Source organism: Dendrobates tinctorius, unplaced genomic scaffold (assembly GCF_039654945.1).
Source record: "Dendrobates tinctorius isolate UK_male_01 unplaced genomic scaffold, ASM3965494v1 ptg000233l, whole genome shotgun sequence".
In the NCBI taxonomy this organism is placed as follows: Eukaryota; Metazoa; Chordata; class Amphibia; order Anura; family Dendrobatidae; genus Dendrobates; species Dendrobates tinctorius.
Window position 1 is genome coordinate 338,808 of NW_027361900.1, and position 16,238 is coordinate 355,045.

At 47.3% G+C, this 16,238-nt stretch overlaps 1 protein-coding gene across 1 annotated transcript; it reads left to right on the forward strand.

The window, feature by feature from the left end:
• Positions 1-10,268: 10,268 nt before the first annotated feature.
• Positions 10,269-14,835, forward strand: LOC141060239 (gastrula zinc finger protein XlCGF66.1-like). The gene is made up of 5 exons (XM_073556470.1): positions 10,269-10,680; positions 10,810-10,989; positions 11,072-11,195; positions 11,279-11,376; positions 14,776-14,835. The coding sequence occupies exons 1-5, from the start codon at positions 10,603-10,605 to the stop codon at positions 14,833-14,835; spliced, it is 540 nt and encodes a 179-aa protein (XP_073412571.1). The 5' UTR covers positions 10,269-10,602.
• Positions 14,836-16,238: the final 1,403 nt, after the last annotated feature.

Sequence of the window (16,238 nt, forward strand, 5' to 3'; positions counted from 1 at the left end):
ACCCCTGTGTACGCTGTATACACCCGTATACCCCCAACTTCGGTCGCAGACCCCTGTGTACGCTGTATACACCCGTATACCCCCAGCTTTGGTCACAGACCCCCTGTGTACGCTGTATACACCCGTATACCCCCAGCTTCGGTCGCAGACACCTGTGTACTCTGTATACACCCGTATACCCCCAGCTTCGGTCGCAGTCCCCTGTGTATGCTGTATACATCCGTATACCCCCAGCTTTGGTCGCAGATCCCTGTGTACTCTGTATACACCCGTATACCCCCAGCTTCAGTCGCAAACCCCTGTGTTTGCTGTATACACCCGTATAACCCCAGCTTCGGTCACAGACCCCTCTGTGTATGCTGTATACATCCGTATACCCCCAGCTTCGGTCACAGACCCCTCTGTGTATGCTGTATACACCCGTATACCCCCAGCTTCGGTCACGGACACTGCATCTCTCACACTGTAGAACTGACGCCGGACACACACGGTAAAACTGCGGTCGTCGGTCTCTCATCTCTCGCACTTATACTGATAACATAAGATGGAGTCAGACGAACCCTCCTACAAAACGTGAGAATAAAGTCATTACTACAGGACTGTGTGAGAAAGGGATTTATTCTACAAGAAACGCTGGGGCCACAAATGAGAATAACATAATGTCGTTCATCTTCTCTTTCACCATAGATATTGACAGTGAGGGCGACTTCCACTTTGCCGCAATGTGGATTTTAGTGGCCATACATAAGTAGTTTACTAGCTTCTGAAAGCTTTCTGGAAGCCGGGAAGGCCTGGTTCCCAGTAAAAGGGTAGAAGGTTCCAGAACAACCGGTCCACCATACATCTGTGCTATCAGACGCTTCACCTTCTCCCAAAGCCCAGAAACCACAATACAAGACCACCAAATATGTCTCATGTCACCAGATATTCCACAGCCCCTAAAACAGTCTCCCGAGATTTTAGGAAAAATGCTGTGAGTTTTTTCCAGTACATAATAGACTCTGTGCAATAGTTTTAAGGAGGTCTCCACAAGGGAAGTCTGGTGACTGCCTCATGATAGGGTGTCACAGCTACGATACCATTCACCAATTGACTGTTCAAACCCCAGATCCTCCTCCCACTGTAACATATACTTCAATTTTTTATCATCTTGTGGAGAATTTATAGCATAGTAGATCAATGAGATCGTTCCCCTGCCCAAAGGGTCATTTAGACATTTATTTTCAAAACTCATTGCCCTGAGAGTAGTACCGCTCGGGAGGATCTGCTTTGCAAAGTAGAAAGATCTGGTTCAGTCACATTACCTCCCTAACTGGGGGTTCAAATGTTTGAACAAATTCCTGTCTGTCAAGTAAGATATTAAATGGGGAACACAAATGTTTAAGTACATGAATACCTTTCAGCTTCCACCAAGAAAACATTTGTGGCTCAAGGCCTGGTGGGAACATGGGGTTTTGTAATATAGCTGTCAGGGGAGAAGGGCTTGATTGTAAGTTATATTTAAACCGGACTTTCCTCCAAAGAAGCAACGAGTGGACTGTAAAAGGAGCCACATTCATTAACCCCCGTGGAAGTCGGTCTGTGGTCCACATTAGGCCTGATAAAGAGAATGGTCTGGAGAGAAATGATTCCAGAATAACCCATCTCGGACTATTGGGATATGAACACGCACTTATTAATGGAGCAATCTGTGCCGACTTGTAATAAAGTGTAAAATTAGGGAGGGATAAACCCCCTTCTTTTCTGTGACGGAACATAAGTTTTTGCACAATTCTGAGTTGTTTTCCGAGCCAAAGAAACGTAGACATCATAGAGTGTAAATGAGTGATCGTTCTGGCTGGTACCATAATTGGGAGGGATCTAAATAGATATAAGAAGCGAGGCAGTGACACCATTTTTAATGCATGTGTTCTGCCGGGCCAGGATAACTTTGAGGAAGCCCATCTATCCAGATCCCTCTGGAAGTTTTGGATCAGTGGAGTGTAATTCCACCTAAACAGAGGTGACCTGTTGGCTGTTAAGTTGATACCCAGGTATGTTAGACAATGTTCTTTGTGTATAAACCCAAAATGGGAGGCTATATTAGTTTGCTCTGTCTTAGGAAAATTTACAAATAATGCTTCGGGTTTATCAATGTTAATCTTTAACCCTGAGATCTTCTCAATTTCATGAAGGAGGGAAACAAGTGAGGGAGTGTAGTGTGGGGACTTATTAATGTTAGCAGGAGATCATCCGCAAAGAGGCTGACTTTATATTGGTCTCCCATATTCTCAGGGCCCAGGATATTCTGATCTCTCCTTATTGCTTCCACAATGGGTTCCATTGCAAGTGCAAAAAGATCCGGAGATAGAGGACAGCCCTGCCTGGTACCCTCTGAATATTAATTGGAGGGGGACGTGGTGACGGGGGTTTTACATAAGCGATAGGGCTGTCATATAACAATTGGAGGCACTTTATAAGTTTAGGGGAGAATCCGACTTCCGATAGAACCGTAAAGAGATACGTCCAGGACGCCGAATCGAAAGCCCTCTCAGTATCTAATGCAAGCAGGAGAAGTCGCTTTCGCTGTAGGTTAGTTGTAAGAATAATATTTAACGCTCTCCTAATATTATCTGGGGCCTGTCGCGCTGGTATAAAACCAACCTGATCCCGATGGATGAGGTGAGGGAGGATTTTATTGGTCCTGTTAGTCACAATGGATGTAAAGATTTTGAAGTCAATGTATAAGAGGGATATAGGTCTATAATTTGTTGTGAGATGATCTTTCTTAGGATTAGGGATTACGGTTACATGCGCCACGTAGAGCTCAGGGGGCAGCTGTGAGCCATTTAGTAGTGAATTACAGAGGTTTTTATATGTGGTGTCAGCACATCGCTGCATTTTATAATATATTGCTGTAAGACCATCCGGCCCCGGGGCCTTTCCTCTTTTTAGTTTTTTGATTGGTGAAACTATTTCCTCCTCAGAGATGTGTAAATGGAGTTGTTGTGCCGCGGACTCAGTCAGGTTAGGTAGATGTAGTGTGTGAAGGAATGACTCCAGTAGTGAGGGGGGTGATTGTGGGGCGAATACAAACTCTGGGAGTATTCATTATAAGTGCTATACATGACATCGGGGTGGGCTGAGGTCTGACCCTTAGGGTCTTTTATAGAGGAGATTATATGCAGTGACTCTCTCATTCTGAGCTTACGAGCGGCATCTTATTAGGCTTATTGGCATGGTGATAAAACGCGGCTTTACTCCAAGTTAGCGCCTCTCCGTTCTGGTGGTGAGAATGGCGTCTAATTGTCATTTCATATCTTGTATTTGTGTAGATAAGTATAGGGGTGAAGAGCGCTGATTGGCCAATTCTCACTCCTGCAGTTTCTCCTCCAGTCTGGGCAGTAATTCAGACCTTTCTTCTTCCTGTCGGCCGATAACTTAATCACAGAACCGGGAATAGATTTTCTGTGCGCGAGTCACATTGCTCCAAGTGAGGCCTCCTCCGCTGTGTGAGTTTAGGGGAAATTTGTTATATCTTCTCTTATAGCGGTTACATTAGAGAATTGGGCATTTTAGCTCCTGGTGTGGAGTCGATAGCACAATCATATGCCGCCATATAGTAGACGGCCGGTAACTGGTGAGAATTCCCTCATGTGTGGGGTCTATTTCCCTCCAGAGAAACCACACGTTACATTCCACACATAACACTGTGTAGAGAAGGCGGCGCGGGGTAATTGTGCCAGTAGTGAGGGGCGAATAATGGCGGGAATGTCACTGACTGAGGAGAAGTCTCCATGGAGGTCTGCACTCCGGAGATCATGTGACCCCTGACTCCTCCCCTCCTGTGACCTCATCACAGGTCCTGTGCACAGAGCAGCCATATATGTGGAGTGCGGCTCTGCAGGTTAGTGATGGGCAGTCCGGCTCTTCTGGCTCCTTTCCCCAGTTTTCTCCCTCCTGTCCCCTCACTATAAAGCCTGGGCCTCATTATACAGCTGTACAGGGGTCTAGTGAAGGCTTTTTAGCCCTTTCCTCAGTCTGTAGCTCCTGGGCACAGGCCCTCACTCCTGTCCCTTCACTATAAAGCCTGGGCCTCATTATACAGCTGTACAGGGGTCTAGTGAAGGCTTTTTAGCCCTTTCCTCAGACTGTAGCTCCTGGGAACAGGCCCTCACTCCTCTCCCTTCACTATAAAGCCTGGGCCTCATTATACAGCTGTAGAGGGGTCTAGTGAAGGCTTTTTAGCCCTTTCCTCAGACTGTAGCTCCTGGGAACAGGCCCTCACTCCTGTCCCTTCACTATAAAGCCTGGGCCTCATTATACAGCTGTACAGGGGTCTAGTGAAGGCTTTTTAGCTCTTTCCTCAGACTGTAGCTCCTGGGAACAGGCCCTCACTCCTCTCCCTTCACTATAAAGCCTGGGCCTCATTATACAGCTGTACAGGGGTCTAGTGAAGGCTTTTTAGCCCTTTCCTCAGACTGTAGCTCCTGGGAACAGGCCCTCACTCCTGTCACTTCACTATAAAGCCTGGGCCTCATTATACAGCTGTACAGGGGTCTAGTGAAGGCTTTTTAGCTCTTTCCTCAGACTGTAGCTCCTGGGATCAGGCCCTCACTCCTGTCCCTTCACTATAAAGCCTGGGCCTCATTATACAGCTGTACAGGGGTCTAGTGAAGGCTTTTTAGCTCTTTCCTCAGACTGTAGCTCCTGGGAACAGGCCCTCACTCCTGTCCCTTCACTATAAAGCCTGGGCCTCATTATACAGCTGTACAGGGGTCTAGTGAAGGCTTTTTAGCTCTTTCCTCAGACTGTAGCTCCTGGGATCAGGCCCTCACTCCTGTCCCTTCACTATAAAGCCTAGGCCTCATTATACAGCTGTACAGGGGTCTAGTGAAGGCTTTTTAGCTCTTTCCTCAGACTGTAGCTCCTGGGATCAGGCCCTCACTCCTGTCCCTTCACTATAAAGCCTAGGCCTCATTATACAGCTGTACAGGGGTGTAGTGAAGGCTTTTTAGCTCTTTCCTCAGACTGTAGCTCCTGGGATCAGGCCCTCACTCCTGTCCCTTCACTATAAAGCCTGGGCCTCATTATACAGCTGTACAGGGGTCTAGTGAAGGCTTTTAGCCCTTTCCTCAGACTGTAGCTCCTGGGAACAGGCCCTCACTCCTGTCCCCTCACTATAAAGCCAGGGCCTCATTATACAGCTGTACAGGGGTCTAGTGAAGGCTTTTTAGTCCTTTCCTCAGACTGTAGCTCCTGGGCACAGGCCCTCACTCCTGTCCCTTCACTATAAAGCCTGGGCCTCATTATACAGCTGTACAGGGGTCTAGTGAAGGCTTTTTAGTCCTTTCCTCAGACTGTAGCTCCTGGGATCAGGCCCTCACTCCTCACTCATGTTTTGTATCGCCCCTTTTTCCTTTTTGCAATTATGAAATTGTAATAAATCTCTCTCTCTCTCTAATATATATATATAATTTTTTTATTATTATTTTTGCCTAAAATACAAAGGCCATGTGTCATCTTAGAGGTTCGGCCTTTTAGAGATCATTTCATCTTCATCTTACTACTGCTCACAATAACGGTCATTTTGACCCGGGGCGCCCACACTTTTACATGCCGCTGTCAATGCTTCATCCCGCTGGTGCTCAATATTTAATAGGGTCTTACTATTAAACTTAATGAAAAGTTTGGTGAATTTCTTTGAGCTGTTTTTACTAGAGATGAGCGAATATCGTCGGAGAAGTTGTTATTGGCTAATATCGCTTACCGAATAGCTGCATCGGGACCCCGGATCCATGGAGCGCTCCCGATAATCAGCTGCATGTGTCGCCCTCCATGCAGGTGCTGTGACTATCACACAGTGCGACACACGCAGCTGATTATCGGGAGCGCTCCAGCACACTGAGTCCTGCACACACTGAGGCCCCTGATCATGTGACCCCTGACTCCTCCCCTCCTGTGACCTCATCACAGGTCCTGTGCACAGAGCAGTCATATATGTGGCAGACACTCCTGGATCTTCTGCTTTCTGGGCCGGTTCCTCCTGTGAGTCCTATTAACCCTTTCGCTCCCTGTATTCTCCTTTCTGACCAGGACAATATCTGAATTCGGATAGTGTGACAGGAATTTAAGCAATGTGGAAGGAAAAAATGACAATTATACTTTTTTTCCTCACAAAAATGTGACTTTAGCCCCAAAATTGGCAGCGTAACAAATCCTTATTTCCCCACTGTAGTTTGTAGACTCCATATACAGATCCCTTAAGTGTGAAAAGAGCTGAATTCCCCACTTAAGTTATTGCATTTTGGAAATTGCCCCCACTGGGAATTTATCTCCAGGTAAAGGCACAATTGTGTCTCCATGGGGGTTGTGCTCACAGCCCAACATCGTGCGGCCTCCAAAGAAATGCCACCCCGCACCATTACTGACCACTGCCAAACCGGTCATGCTGAAGGATGTTGCAGGCAGCAGATCGCTCTCCACGGCGTCTCCAGACTCTGTCACGGCTGTCACATGTGCTCAGTGTGAACCTGCTTCCATCTGTGAAGAGCACAGGGCGCCAGTGGTGAATTTGCCAATCCTGGTGTTCTGTGACAAATGCCAAGCATCCTGTACGTTGTTGGGCTGTGAGCACAACCCCCATCTGTGGACGTCGGGCACTCAGACCATCCTATTGGAGTCAGTTTCTAACCGTTTGTGCAGACACATGAACATTTGTGGCCTACTGAAGATCATTTTGCAGATCTCTGGCAGTGCTCCTCCTGTTCCTCTTTGCACAAAGGTGGAGGTAGCGGTCCTGCTGCTGGGTTGTTGCCCTCATACAGCCCCCTCCACATCTCTTGGTGTACTGGCCTGTCTCCTGGTAGCACCTCCAGCCTCTGGACACTACGCTGACAGACACAGTAAACCTCCTTGCCACAGCTCGCATTGATGTGCCATCCTGGATGAGCTGCACTACCTGAGCCACTTGTGTGGGTTGTAGAGTCTGTCTCATGCTACCACGAGTGTGAAAGCACAACCAACACTCAAAAGTGACCAAAACATCAGCCAGAAGCATTGGTCCTGAGATGTGGTCTGTGGTCCCCACCTGCAGAACCACTCCTTTATTGAGGGTGTCTTGATAATTGCCAATAATTTCCATCTGTTGTCTATTCCATTTGCACAACAGCATGTGAAATTGATTGTCAGTCAGTGTTGCTTCCTAAGTGGACAGTTTGATTTCACAGAAGTTTGATTTACTTGGAGTTATATTCTGTTGTTTAAGTGTTTCCTTTATTTTTTTGAACCGTGTATATAGATAGAGGTTTTTTTTTCTTTACGATAGAGGGTCCAATTCCAGCTATTGCTGTGGGATCTGTGATTTCTATCTACTCCACTGTGTACAGTCATGGCCAAAAGTTTTGAGAATGACACAAATATTAATTTTTGCAAAGTCTACTGCTTCATTTTTTCTAATGGCAATTTGCATATACTCCAGAATGTTATAAAGAGTGATCAGCTTAACAGCAATTACTTGCAAAGTCAATATTTGCCTAGAAAATTAACTTTGTCCCCCAAAACACATTTCAACATCATTGCAGCTCTGCCTTAAAAGGACCAACTAACATCGTTTCAATGATTGCTCCATTAACACAGGTGTGGGTGTTGATGAGGACAGGGCTGGAGATCAATCTGTCATGATTAAGTAAGAATGACACCACTGGACACTTTAAAAGGAGGCTGGTGCTTGGCATCATTGTTTCTCTTCTGTTAACCATGGTTATCTCTAAAGAAACACGTGCAGTCATCATTGCACTGCACAAAAATGGCCTAACAGGGAAGAGTATCGCAGCTAGAAAGATTGCACCTCAGTCAACAATCTATCGCATCATCAAGAACTTCAAGGAGAGAGGTTCCCTTGTTGCCAAAAAGGCTCCAGGGTGCCCAAGAAAGACCAGCAAGCGCCAGGACCGTCTCTTAAAAGTGTTTCAGCTGCGGGATCGGGCTACCAGTAGTGCAGAGCTTGCTCAAGAATGGCAGCAGGCAGGTGTGAGTGCATCTGCACGCACTGTGAGGCGGAGACTCTTGGAGCAAGGCCTAGTCTCAAGGAGGGCAGCAAAGAAGCCATTTCTCTCCAGAAAAAACATCATGGACAGACTGATATTCTGTAAGAGGTACAGGGAGTCGACTGCTGAGGACTGGGGTAAAGTCATTTTCTCTGATGAATCCCCTTTTCGATTGTTTGGGACATCTGGAAAACGGCTTATTCGGAGAAGACCAGGTGAGCGCTACCACCAGTCTTGTCTCATGCCAGCTGTCAAGCATCCTGAAACCATTTATGTGTGGGGTTGCTTCTCAGCCAAGGGAATGGGCTCTCTCTCAGTCTTGCCTAAAAACACAGCCATGAATAAAGAATGGTACCAGAATGTCCTCCAAGAGCAACTTCTCCCAACCGTCCAAGAGCAGTTTGGCGATCAACAATGCCTTTTTCAACATGATGGAGCACCTTGCCATAAAGCGAAGGTGATAACTAAATGGCTCAGGGAACAAAACATAGAGATTTTGGGACCATGGCCTGGAAACTCCCCAGATCTTAATCCCATTGAGAACTTGTGGTCAATCATCAAGAGACGGGTGGACAAACAAAAACCTTCAAATTCAGACAAAATAAAAGCATTGATTTTGCAAGAATGGACTGCTATCAGTCAGGATTTGATCCAGAAGTTGATTGAGAGCATGCCAGGGAGAATTGCTGAGGTCCTGAAGAAGAAGGGTCAACACTGCAAATATTGACTTCCTGCATTAACTCATTCTAACTGTCAATATAACCTTTTGTTACTCATAATATGATTGCAATTATATTTCTGTATGTGATAAAAACATCTGACAAACACACAGAAAAACGAGATCATCAGCAGATCATGTGAAAATATAATATTTGTGTCATTCTCAAAACTTTTGCCCATGACTGTACAGGATAATAGAGTGTAATAAAGTAGTTATGGACGTGACGTAACTAACATTGTGCAGTGACTCTGCTTTCCATATAGTGATGGATATTTCTTGTTGCTGAAACTGTGATTTTTTTTCCACTTTAAACCATTTTTAAACCCCTCTGATCAGTGCGATCATACAACATACAAGCCTCTGATGGCTCCGGTGACGCCCTGTACTACTGTAGTGCCGTGTATCATCACTGCCTGTCAGTGTAATACTAACGGCCCCATACACATGAGATCAGAGTTGGCTGAACGGTCATTTGGCAGACGGCGATCTCTCCCGACTCCCCCATACACACAAATATTCCAGCTTTCCTGTGGTCTGTATGAGAGAGTCGCCTCCAGACTCCTCTAGAGGAGGATTATCTACAGGAAGAACAAACGGATTATCCTCTGAAATTCAGGATGCCGGATCCTTCTCTGCCCTGACATCATCTGTCGGGAGGCCCCCAAATACATTATATGGTCTACCAAACCCCCCGAAATCAGTGCTTTCATGGAACTTTAGTGTAATGTGTATGGGGGCGTTATAAGGTAACTTATTGGACGCTGCCTCTGGCCCGGCCTAATAGACCTTCATACATTGCAGCCCAGACCCCATTATTAGGCATGTAAGTATCGTAGTAACTAGGCCGCCCCATACTATCGAGTACTTGGAGGCGGGGGGCATTCAGCCGAACTCTGTCACACCTTCTTAGATGCCATGTTTGCTTTTCACAGCAGCAAGTGGTTAAACTGTCAGGGTTTTTGTTGCCGCCTCCTCTGTGCCGTCCCTGCGGTGTACATCTATGTTCTGGGGCCCAAAAAGATTAATTTCTTCTTAATAAATGTTTAACATGTTAAAAATTATAAAATTTGTCTTCTGCTTTTTACATATTTTTTTTTCTTTTTACAAGAATTGTTGGAGGCAATTTTTCTTTAGAAACATTTTAATATCGGCTTTTTCTGGAGTTTTTCTTGTAATATAGGAAAGCCTAAGGCCAGAAATAAACCCCATAAATCACTGTACATGGAGACTTTGGGATCAGATCATTTCTGTCCGTTGTGTTTGTGGAAACAAAAAATCTTTTCTAAAAGCCTCAAACTTCTGTGTGTGACTCAGAGCTGAGATCTAACGTGATAGAAGATTCCAGTGCGGGGAAGACGGGAAACCTTCATATAGACGGCCGGTGGGGATGGAGGCAGTGACCAACTCTGGCCAAATCTGTCTCTAGAGCCGTAGTAGAAGATGAAGATGTCGTCCTCATCATGAAGGAGTTATTTCTCATGTCGCGTGTAATGAATCTCTCCTGCAGTATTGCTAATGCCGATTCCAGTGTCGGTAATGAGACGAGAATTAGCGTTATGGAAGATGAGTCTATGAGGAACGTGTTCAGCTGTCGACTCCGAGGAGGAAACTGCTTGTTGTCTGTGGCCTAAATATATAGGTTTTATTAGTAGATGTCAGGGGAGAAAACTAAACCCTGTAAGATAATAAATCTCCTCATATGTTTCCCTTATTATCTCCAGTAATTGTATTATTACACAGGATTCTTATGACGTTACATCGTATCATCTTCTTCTCATTCAGGTCTCTACAATATCGGATCCTCTCAGTGAAGATCTTCTACAGAAGAGAATTTTCCTGATTTACCCATCAAGGATGGATATGGACAGAGACAAGATGGCGGAGAGGATGTTACACCTCACCCTAGAGATCCTCTTCCGTCTCACTGGAGAGGTGAGAGATTCTGATGACGTCACATTACATCATTCTTATCTATGGGAATAACAGATGGACAGAACTGGAGAGGTGAGGACCCTGGAAATGTCTGTAGTGAGATTTATTAATGTGTCTCTCCATAACCAGGATTACACAGTGGTGAAGAAGACCTCTAGCGATCGCTGTCAGGACCCTGTGTCTGAGGGATGTGGAAGACCCCTGAGCCCAATCACGGGGCCTCCACCTCACCCCCTGATCCATGAGGACATCAATGACCAGAAGATCCTAGAACTCATCTACAAGATGATGGAGCTGCTGACTGGAGAGGTGACACTGCTGGGAATGCTGGGACATTATACAGTAACACTATGAAGGGATCGGGGGATGACGGTATCATTGTATGTGTCAGGTTCCTATAAGGTGTCAGGATGTCGCTGTCTATTTCTCCATGGAGGAGTGGGAGTATTTAGAAGGAAACAGAGATCTGTACAAGAACGTCATAATGGTGGTTCCCCGGCCCCTCACATCACCAGGTAATAGACAGGACTAAATACACACGGCCTATAATTATCTCTATGTAGAGAATGAATTCAGTCCCTGTATGTGTTTCCTCCAGATCTATCCAGTAAGAGGACAACACCAGAGAGATGTCCCCGTCCTCTTCTTCCACAGGACTGTAACCAAGACGATCCCAGTGTTCCTCAGGATCATCAGGTAGATGACAGATATTTCTTGTTGCTGAAACTGGGATATTTTTTCCACTTTAATCCATTTTTAAACCCCTCTGATTAGTGCGATCATACAACATAGAAGCCTCTGATGGCTCCGGTGATGCCCTGTACTACTGTAGTGCTGTGTATCATCACTGCCTGTCAGTGTAGTTGGGTCGCCCTCCCAGGGCCGGCGGGGTACTCAGTACCGGGCCCGATGAGCTTCAATGGGAGTTGTCACGGCAGCTGGGACCCGGCCTGTGGCCCTGGGCGCCCATTGTAAAGAGGGAATGTGTTCAGTCTGTTTCTGATAGTTACAGTTTATGAATGAATGATTCGTGACGCCACCTGTGGTGTTCGGCAATGAAGATGTTAAGCCAACGCTGCAGACAGATCCTCTGGGACGGATGGTGTGGTGCAGCAATGATGTTATAGCCCTCCACAGGCAGGGCTGTAGTCCCAGGGCAGTGTAGGTGAAGTGACACATAGATGGTGTAGTGTCAGGCGCGAGGGAAGTAGCAGTGCTGAGCAGGTGGACGCAGGAATAAGTGGAGGACACCAGGGCATGTAGTTCCAAAGCTTTACTCACAGTCTGTTGTGGTACAAGGGCCCGCATCCGTGCCGTGTCCTCCGGGTCAGGAGTTCAGCCTACTTCCAGGCAAGATGAAGTACTTTTTTCCAACACTCCGCCAACATATGCCTTTTCTGAACTTCTCCCTTGTTGCACCTATAGTGAAGTACTCACATTACTGAGTTACACTGGAGTTCCTCCTGTCTGATGTTCCTATGAACTCTACTTGTAAGGCAGACAGCTGTAGCCTGCTTCGGGGACTCCTTACTACCTAGTCCCTGCTCACTCACGATGCTGTTGTGCCCCAAAGTCTTGTGTGGGAATAAAGTGGTGACGACTTCTATTCCTCCGGTGTCTGTTGCGGGACCATTAGTATCCATACAACCTCGGGGACCAGACCCCGGGCTTGTGCTGTGAACTTGGGAAGGGTTCTCCTCTAACCCTCATCCTTAGTCCTACTCTCCTTAGGTTCCATACAATCCTTTCCTTCTCATGGAGAGTCAGGCTATCTATAATGTCTCTTTCCTGTGCCAGCGGACCCAGGTCACTGAGGTCGGCTGCAGCTCTTCCTTCCATCCATCCCACTCCGGGGATCTTCTCTCCTCCTCTGACTCTGTCAGACTGACCAAATCCTAAACGCTTCCCGCTCTTTTGAGTGCATATTAAACTCCACCTGCCTCCCTGCACGTTTCGTGTTCCAAGCAGGGAGCCACCAAAGGTGCTTTGCTACACTCCAAGCAGGGAGCCACCCGTGGTGCTTTGCTACACTACTTTGTGGTGTGGGGGTGCTGGTGTTGGAGTGTGGTCAGGTGTCTCTACCTTACCTGGATGGTGGGGTACCAGACCTCAGGAGGAGGTGCAGTACCTCTGTGGCGACTGAACCCTCAGGGACGCCACATACCCCCCCGTTAAACACAGCACGACCGCGGGCTGCAAGAGAAACAAAGATGGACAAATACAGGAACATACAAAAATTTTTATATGCTAATAAACAATTCTTATCTAAACTTCCCAATGTGGGAGGCACTCATTCTTGAACGTTGCAAACAGTTTTAACTAACTATCTATGTCCCAATACAGTACCTAATTCAAAGTGCTATTGGCAATAAACACACTACCACTTCAAGTATTATCATTAACATATATCTTCTTTCACATTTTCTTGAGCCTAAGTGACAACCGCTGATGCCTGGTTCGTCACCTGTAACTTTAAATCTTTATTCAAATTTCACATCTTTCCTAGATCTCACTATCAACTATAAAATCTGTTCTAGTACGATCAATACCTTTATTAACCACTATCCTTATTTATTTTTACTATCAAAAAGTGCTAAACATTATTAATAAGTGCAATATAGACATTGATCCAGCCAAGATGTCATGAAATGTCCTTATTCCAAAAGTAAAACGCTAATTAGTGAGGTAGTCCTTATTCCTAAAAGACTTATGTAAAACCAAGAAAGGGCACCTGAAGAGGTGCAACTATATACATAACAGTTCTGGATCATTCAGTGTCCATGATCTCCACAGTTCAGTAAGAAAAATGCTGCCAATAAAACTGGGCAACAAAAACTGGAATCAACAAGAAAACATCATGATAACAAAAGTAGAGAAAACAGGCACAATGGTGAAAATACCCTCCTGGGTAACAGAGTTAGTTATTTGTATGCTCTTTAGTGTTGGTGGTCCCCTCCTGGGGTGCTGGAAGCTGATGACTTGGGCTGCTTCCAGGGGAGAACTGGTGGGCATCCTCTTCCTGCATGTCGGTTCACATAGGACGAGGTGGTGGCAGCTGGTGCAATTGCTGCCTGAGGTACAGCGAGTACAACTACCTGTACCATAGGGTGGTTAACAGGGGTGGATGTAGCCTGCCTGGCCTTGGCAGGTGTGATCACCACGGTGGGAGGTATTCCTGCCGGAGGGACATAGGCCTTTTCTTTCTTGTAGGCCGCAATTAAATCTTTGGGGATTCGGCGTATATTCATAGCGTACCAGCCACATAACCCCTCATGCCAGGTAAAAGTAACACAACAAGAAAACACAAAATGACAAATTTGCAAAAATACTCTGCAGTAAAAAACATGACAGTAATCAGCAAGTGCTGTATAACAAATACAGGGTATTTAGTCGATACGTTTTTTGCAAAAAACGTATACCAAGCCGCTTCACCACGTCACGGTAACCCTTCACAAAGCAGTCCCTATCTAATGTATTTAAAACCTGAACATATGAACAGTGTCTAAATGAACAGGATACAGACAGGCGCCTCCTAGTATCTGGGCTTGTGGTGTAAGACAGCTCATTTATGTGCATGTCACACAGGAGAGGGGTGGGGTCTCCCAAACCATGCTGAGCAAGGAAAAAACGAATTAAAAATATATGTGACATGCACAAGTGTGAACAAGTCGGTCAGACAATGCTCACACCACCCAATGGCTGAAACACAACAAGAAAACACAAAATGACAAATTTGCAAAAATACTCTGCAGTAAAAAACATGACAGTAATCAGCAAGTGCTGTATAGCAAATACAGGGTATTTAGTCGATACGTTTTTTGCAAAAAATGTATACCAAGCCGCTTCACCACATCACGGTAACCCTTCACGAAGCAGTCCCTATCTAATGTATTTAAAACCTGAACATGTGAACAGTGTCTAAATGAACAGGATACAGACAGGCGCCTCCTAGTATCTGGGCTTGTGGTGTAAGACAGCTCATTTATGTGCATGTCACACAGGAGAGGGGTGGGGTCTCCCAAACCATGCTGAGCATTTGTGCATGTCACATATATTTTTAATCCGGGTAAAAGTAACGTATTCCCTCGGTTGCAGGTCTTTGGCAGGGTGTCCCTTTCTGAGGTGAGACTCCACATCCCTCCTGCTGAAGAATAGGTCTGAGATCCGCTTGGGGTCGGCAATGAAACCAAACCCCCCGCTCATGATTAACATTCAGGACCTGACCCCATCCTGCTGAGTCCCGGGGACCGTAGTGACCGGCACGGACCTTTTCCTTCCGGTCCAGATCAGGGCCCAGCACAGCCAGCCTCCGCTGTTCCCGTTCTCTCTGCTCGGCTGCCAGCTGGTGGATGGCTCAGAGTCCCGGTCCCAGACAAGGTCTTGCACGACCTGTCTGGACGCTGCAGCAGCTACACACCCCGAGGCCTTCCCAGATGTAGGGGCAGCAGACGTACCTGGAGCCTCCTGGCGATACTCCGGCTCCGGTGCAGGTTTGGGACGGCAGTCGAAAGCAGGGACATCCACCGGGATAGTCCAATCAGCTGCTGGAGGTGGCGGTGGAGCAGATGGCGGCTCCGGGTCCGCAGAGGTCTCTGGTGGGGTCTGCGCAGCCGCGTCAGGTCCAGGTTGGGGCTCTTCTCCCTCCGCTTCAGCTCCCCAGCCCTCAGAGAACTCCTCTTGGCAGGCCGCGACCAGCGGTAATTGCAGCATGGAGGTGGAGACAGGCGCTGCCGGTAACATTGCAGCAGCCGTCGGTTCCACGGGTGGTGCCTGAGGGAGATCCGGTGCAGCGGCGACAGATACCGCGGGTGAAGGTACCGGTGGTACAGCAGCAGCGACAGGTACCGGTGATAGAGGTGCCGATGGCGTGGGCCCCTCCCAGGCGTGCTGCCAGTTCAGGATCCAAAGCGCCTCCTGTCTCAACCGCAGACGGATGGTCAGCTGGGCTATCTCGTCCTCCAGCTGCTGACGGTTCTTGTTGGGAGTCGGATCGGAGCCTTCAGCCAGTGCGCCGGGGAGGTTCAGCTCAACCTCCGTGCACTCTTCGGGCCTCCTTCCTTCTTCCATCATGGCGGTCTCTCCTTCTTCCTGTCTGGACTCTTTTCCCGCCACCGGCTCTCGCTCCTCCTTCTGGGGGGCGGCTTCATCTTCCTACTCCTCCATACCAAGCCAGTATACGAACCCCTCGGGGGGTGGGCCACGTTGCGGTTGCATAGAAGTTCAGGCAGGGGAGGCCCAGGACAGTTTGCGGTCTTTTCTTAGGACCACCCATGTTGTCACGCCCTTCTTCACCGCGCCGGCGGCCATTTTTAGAGTCCATTTTACAGTCTATAAATGTGGTTATTCGGCACATTTTCAGCAATGTTTTAAGTCCAATAAATCTGAGGCACACAGAACCCGGTGGTACCGGGCTTCGTCATCCTGTTCGTGACGCCAAGTTGGGTCGCCCTCCCAGGGCCGGCGGGGAACTCGGTACCGGGCCCGATGAGCTTCAATGGGAGATGTCACGGCAGCTGGGACCCGGCCCGTGGCCCTGGGCACCCATTGTAAAGAGGGAA

Coding starts and splice junctions, on each gene's coding strand:
- LOC141060239 (XM_073556470.1), top strand. CDS start 10,603: ATGGATATGGACAGAGACAAGATGGCGGAGAGGATGTTACACCTCACC. Junction 10,681..10,809: donor TCTTCCGTCTCACTGGAGAG/GTGAGAGATTCT, acceptor CTCCATAACCAG/GATTACACAGTGGTGAAGAA. Junction 11,196..11,278: donor CCGGCCCCTCACATCACCAG/GTAATAGACAGG, acceptor TGTTTCCTCCAG/ATCTATCCAGTAAGAGGACA.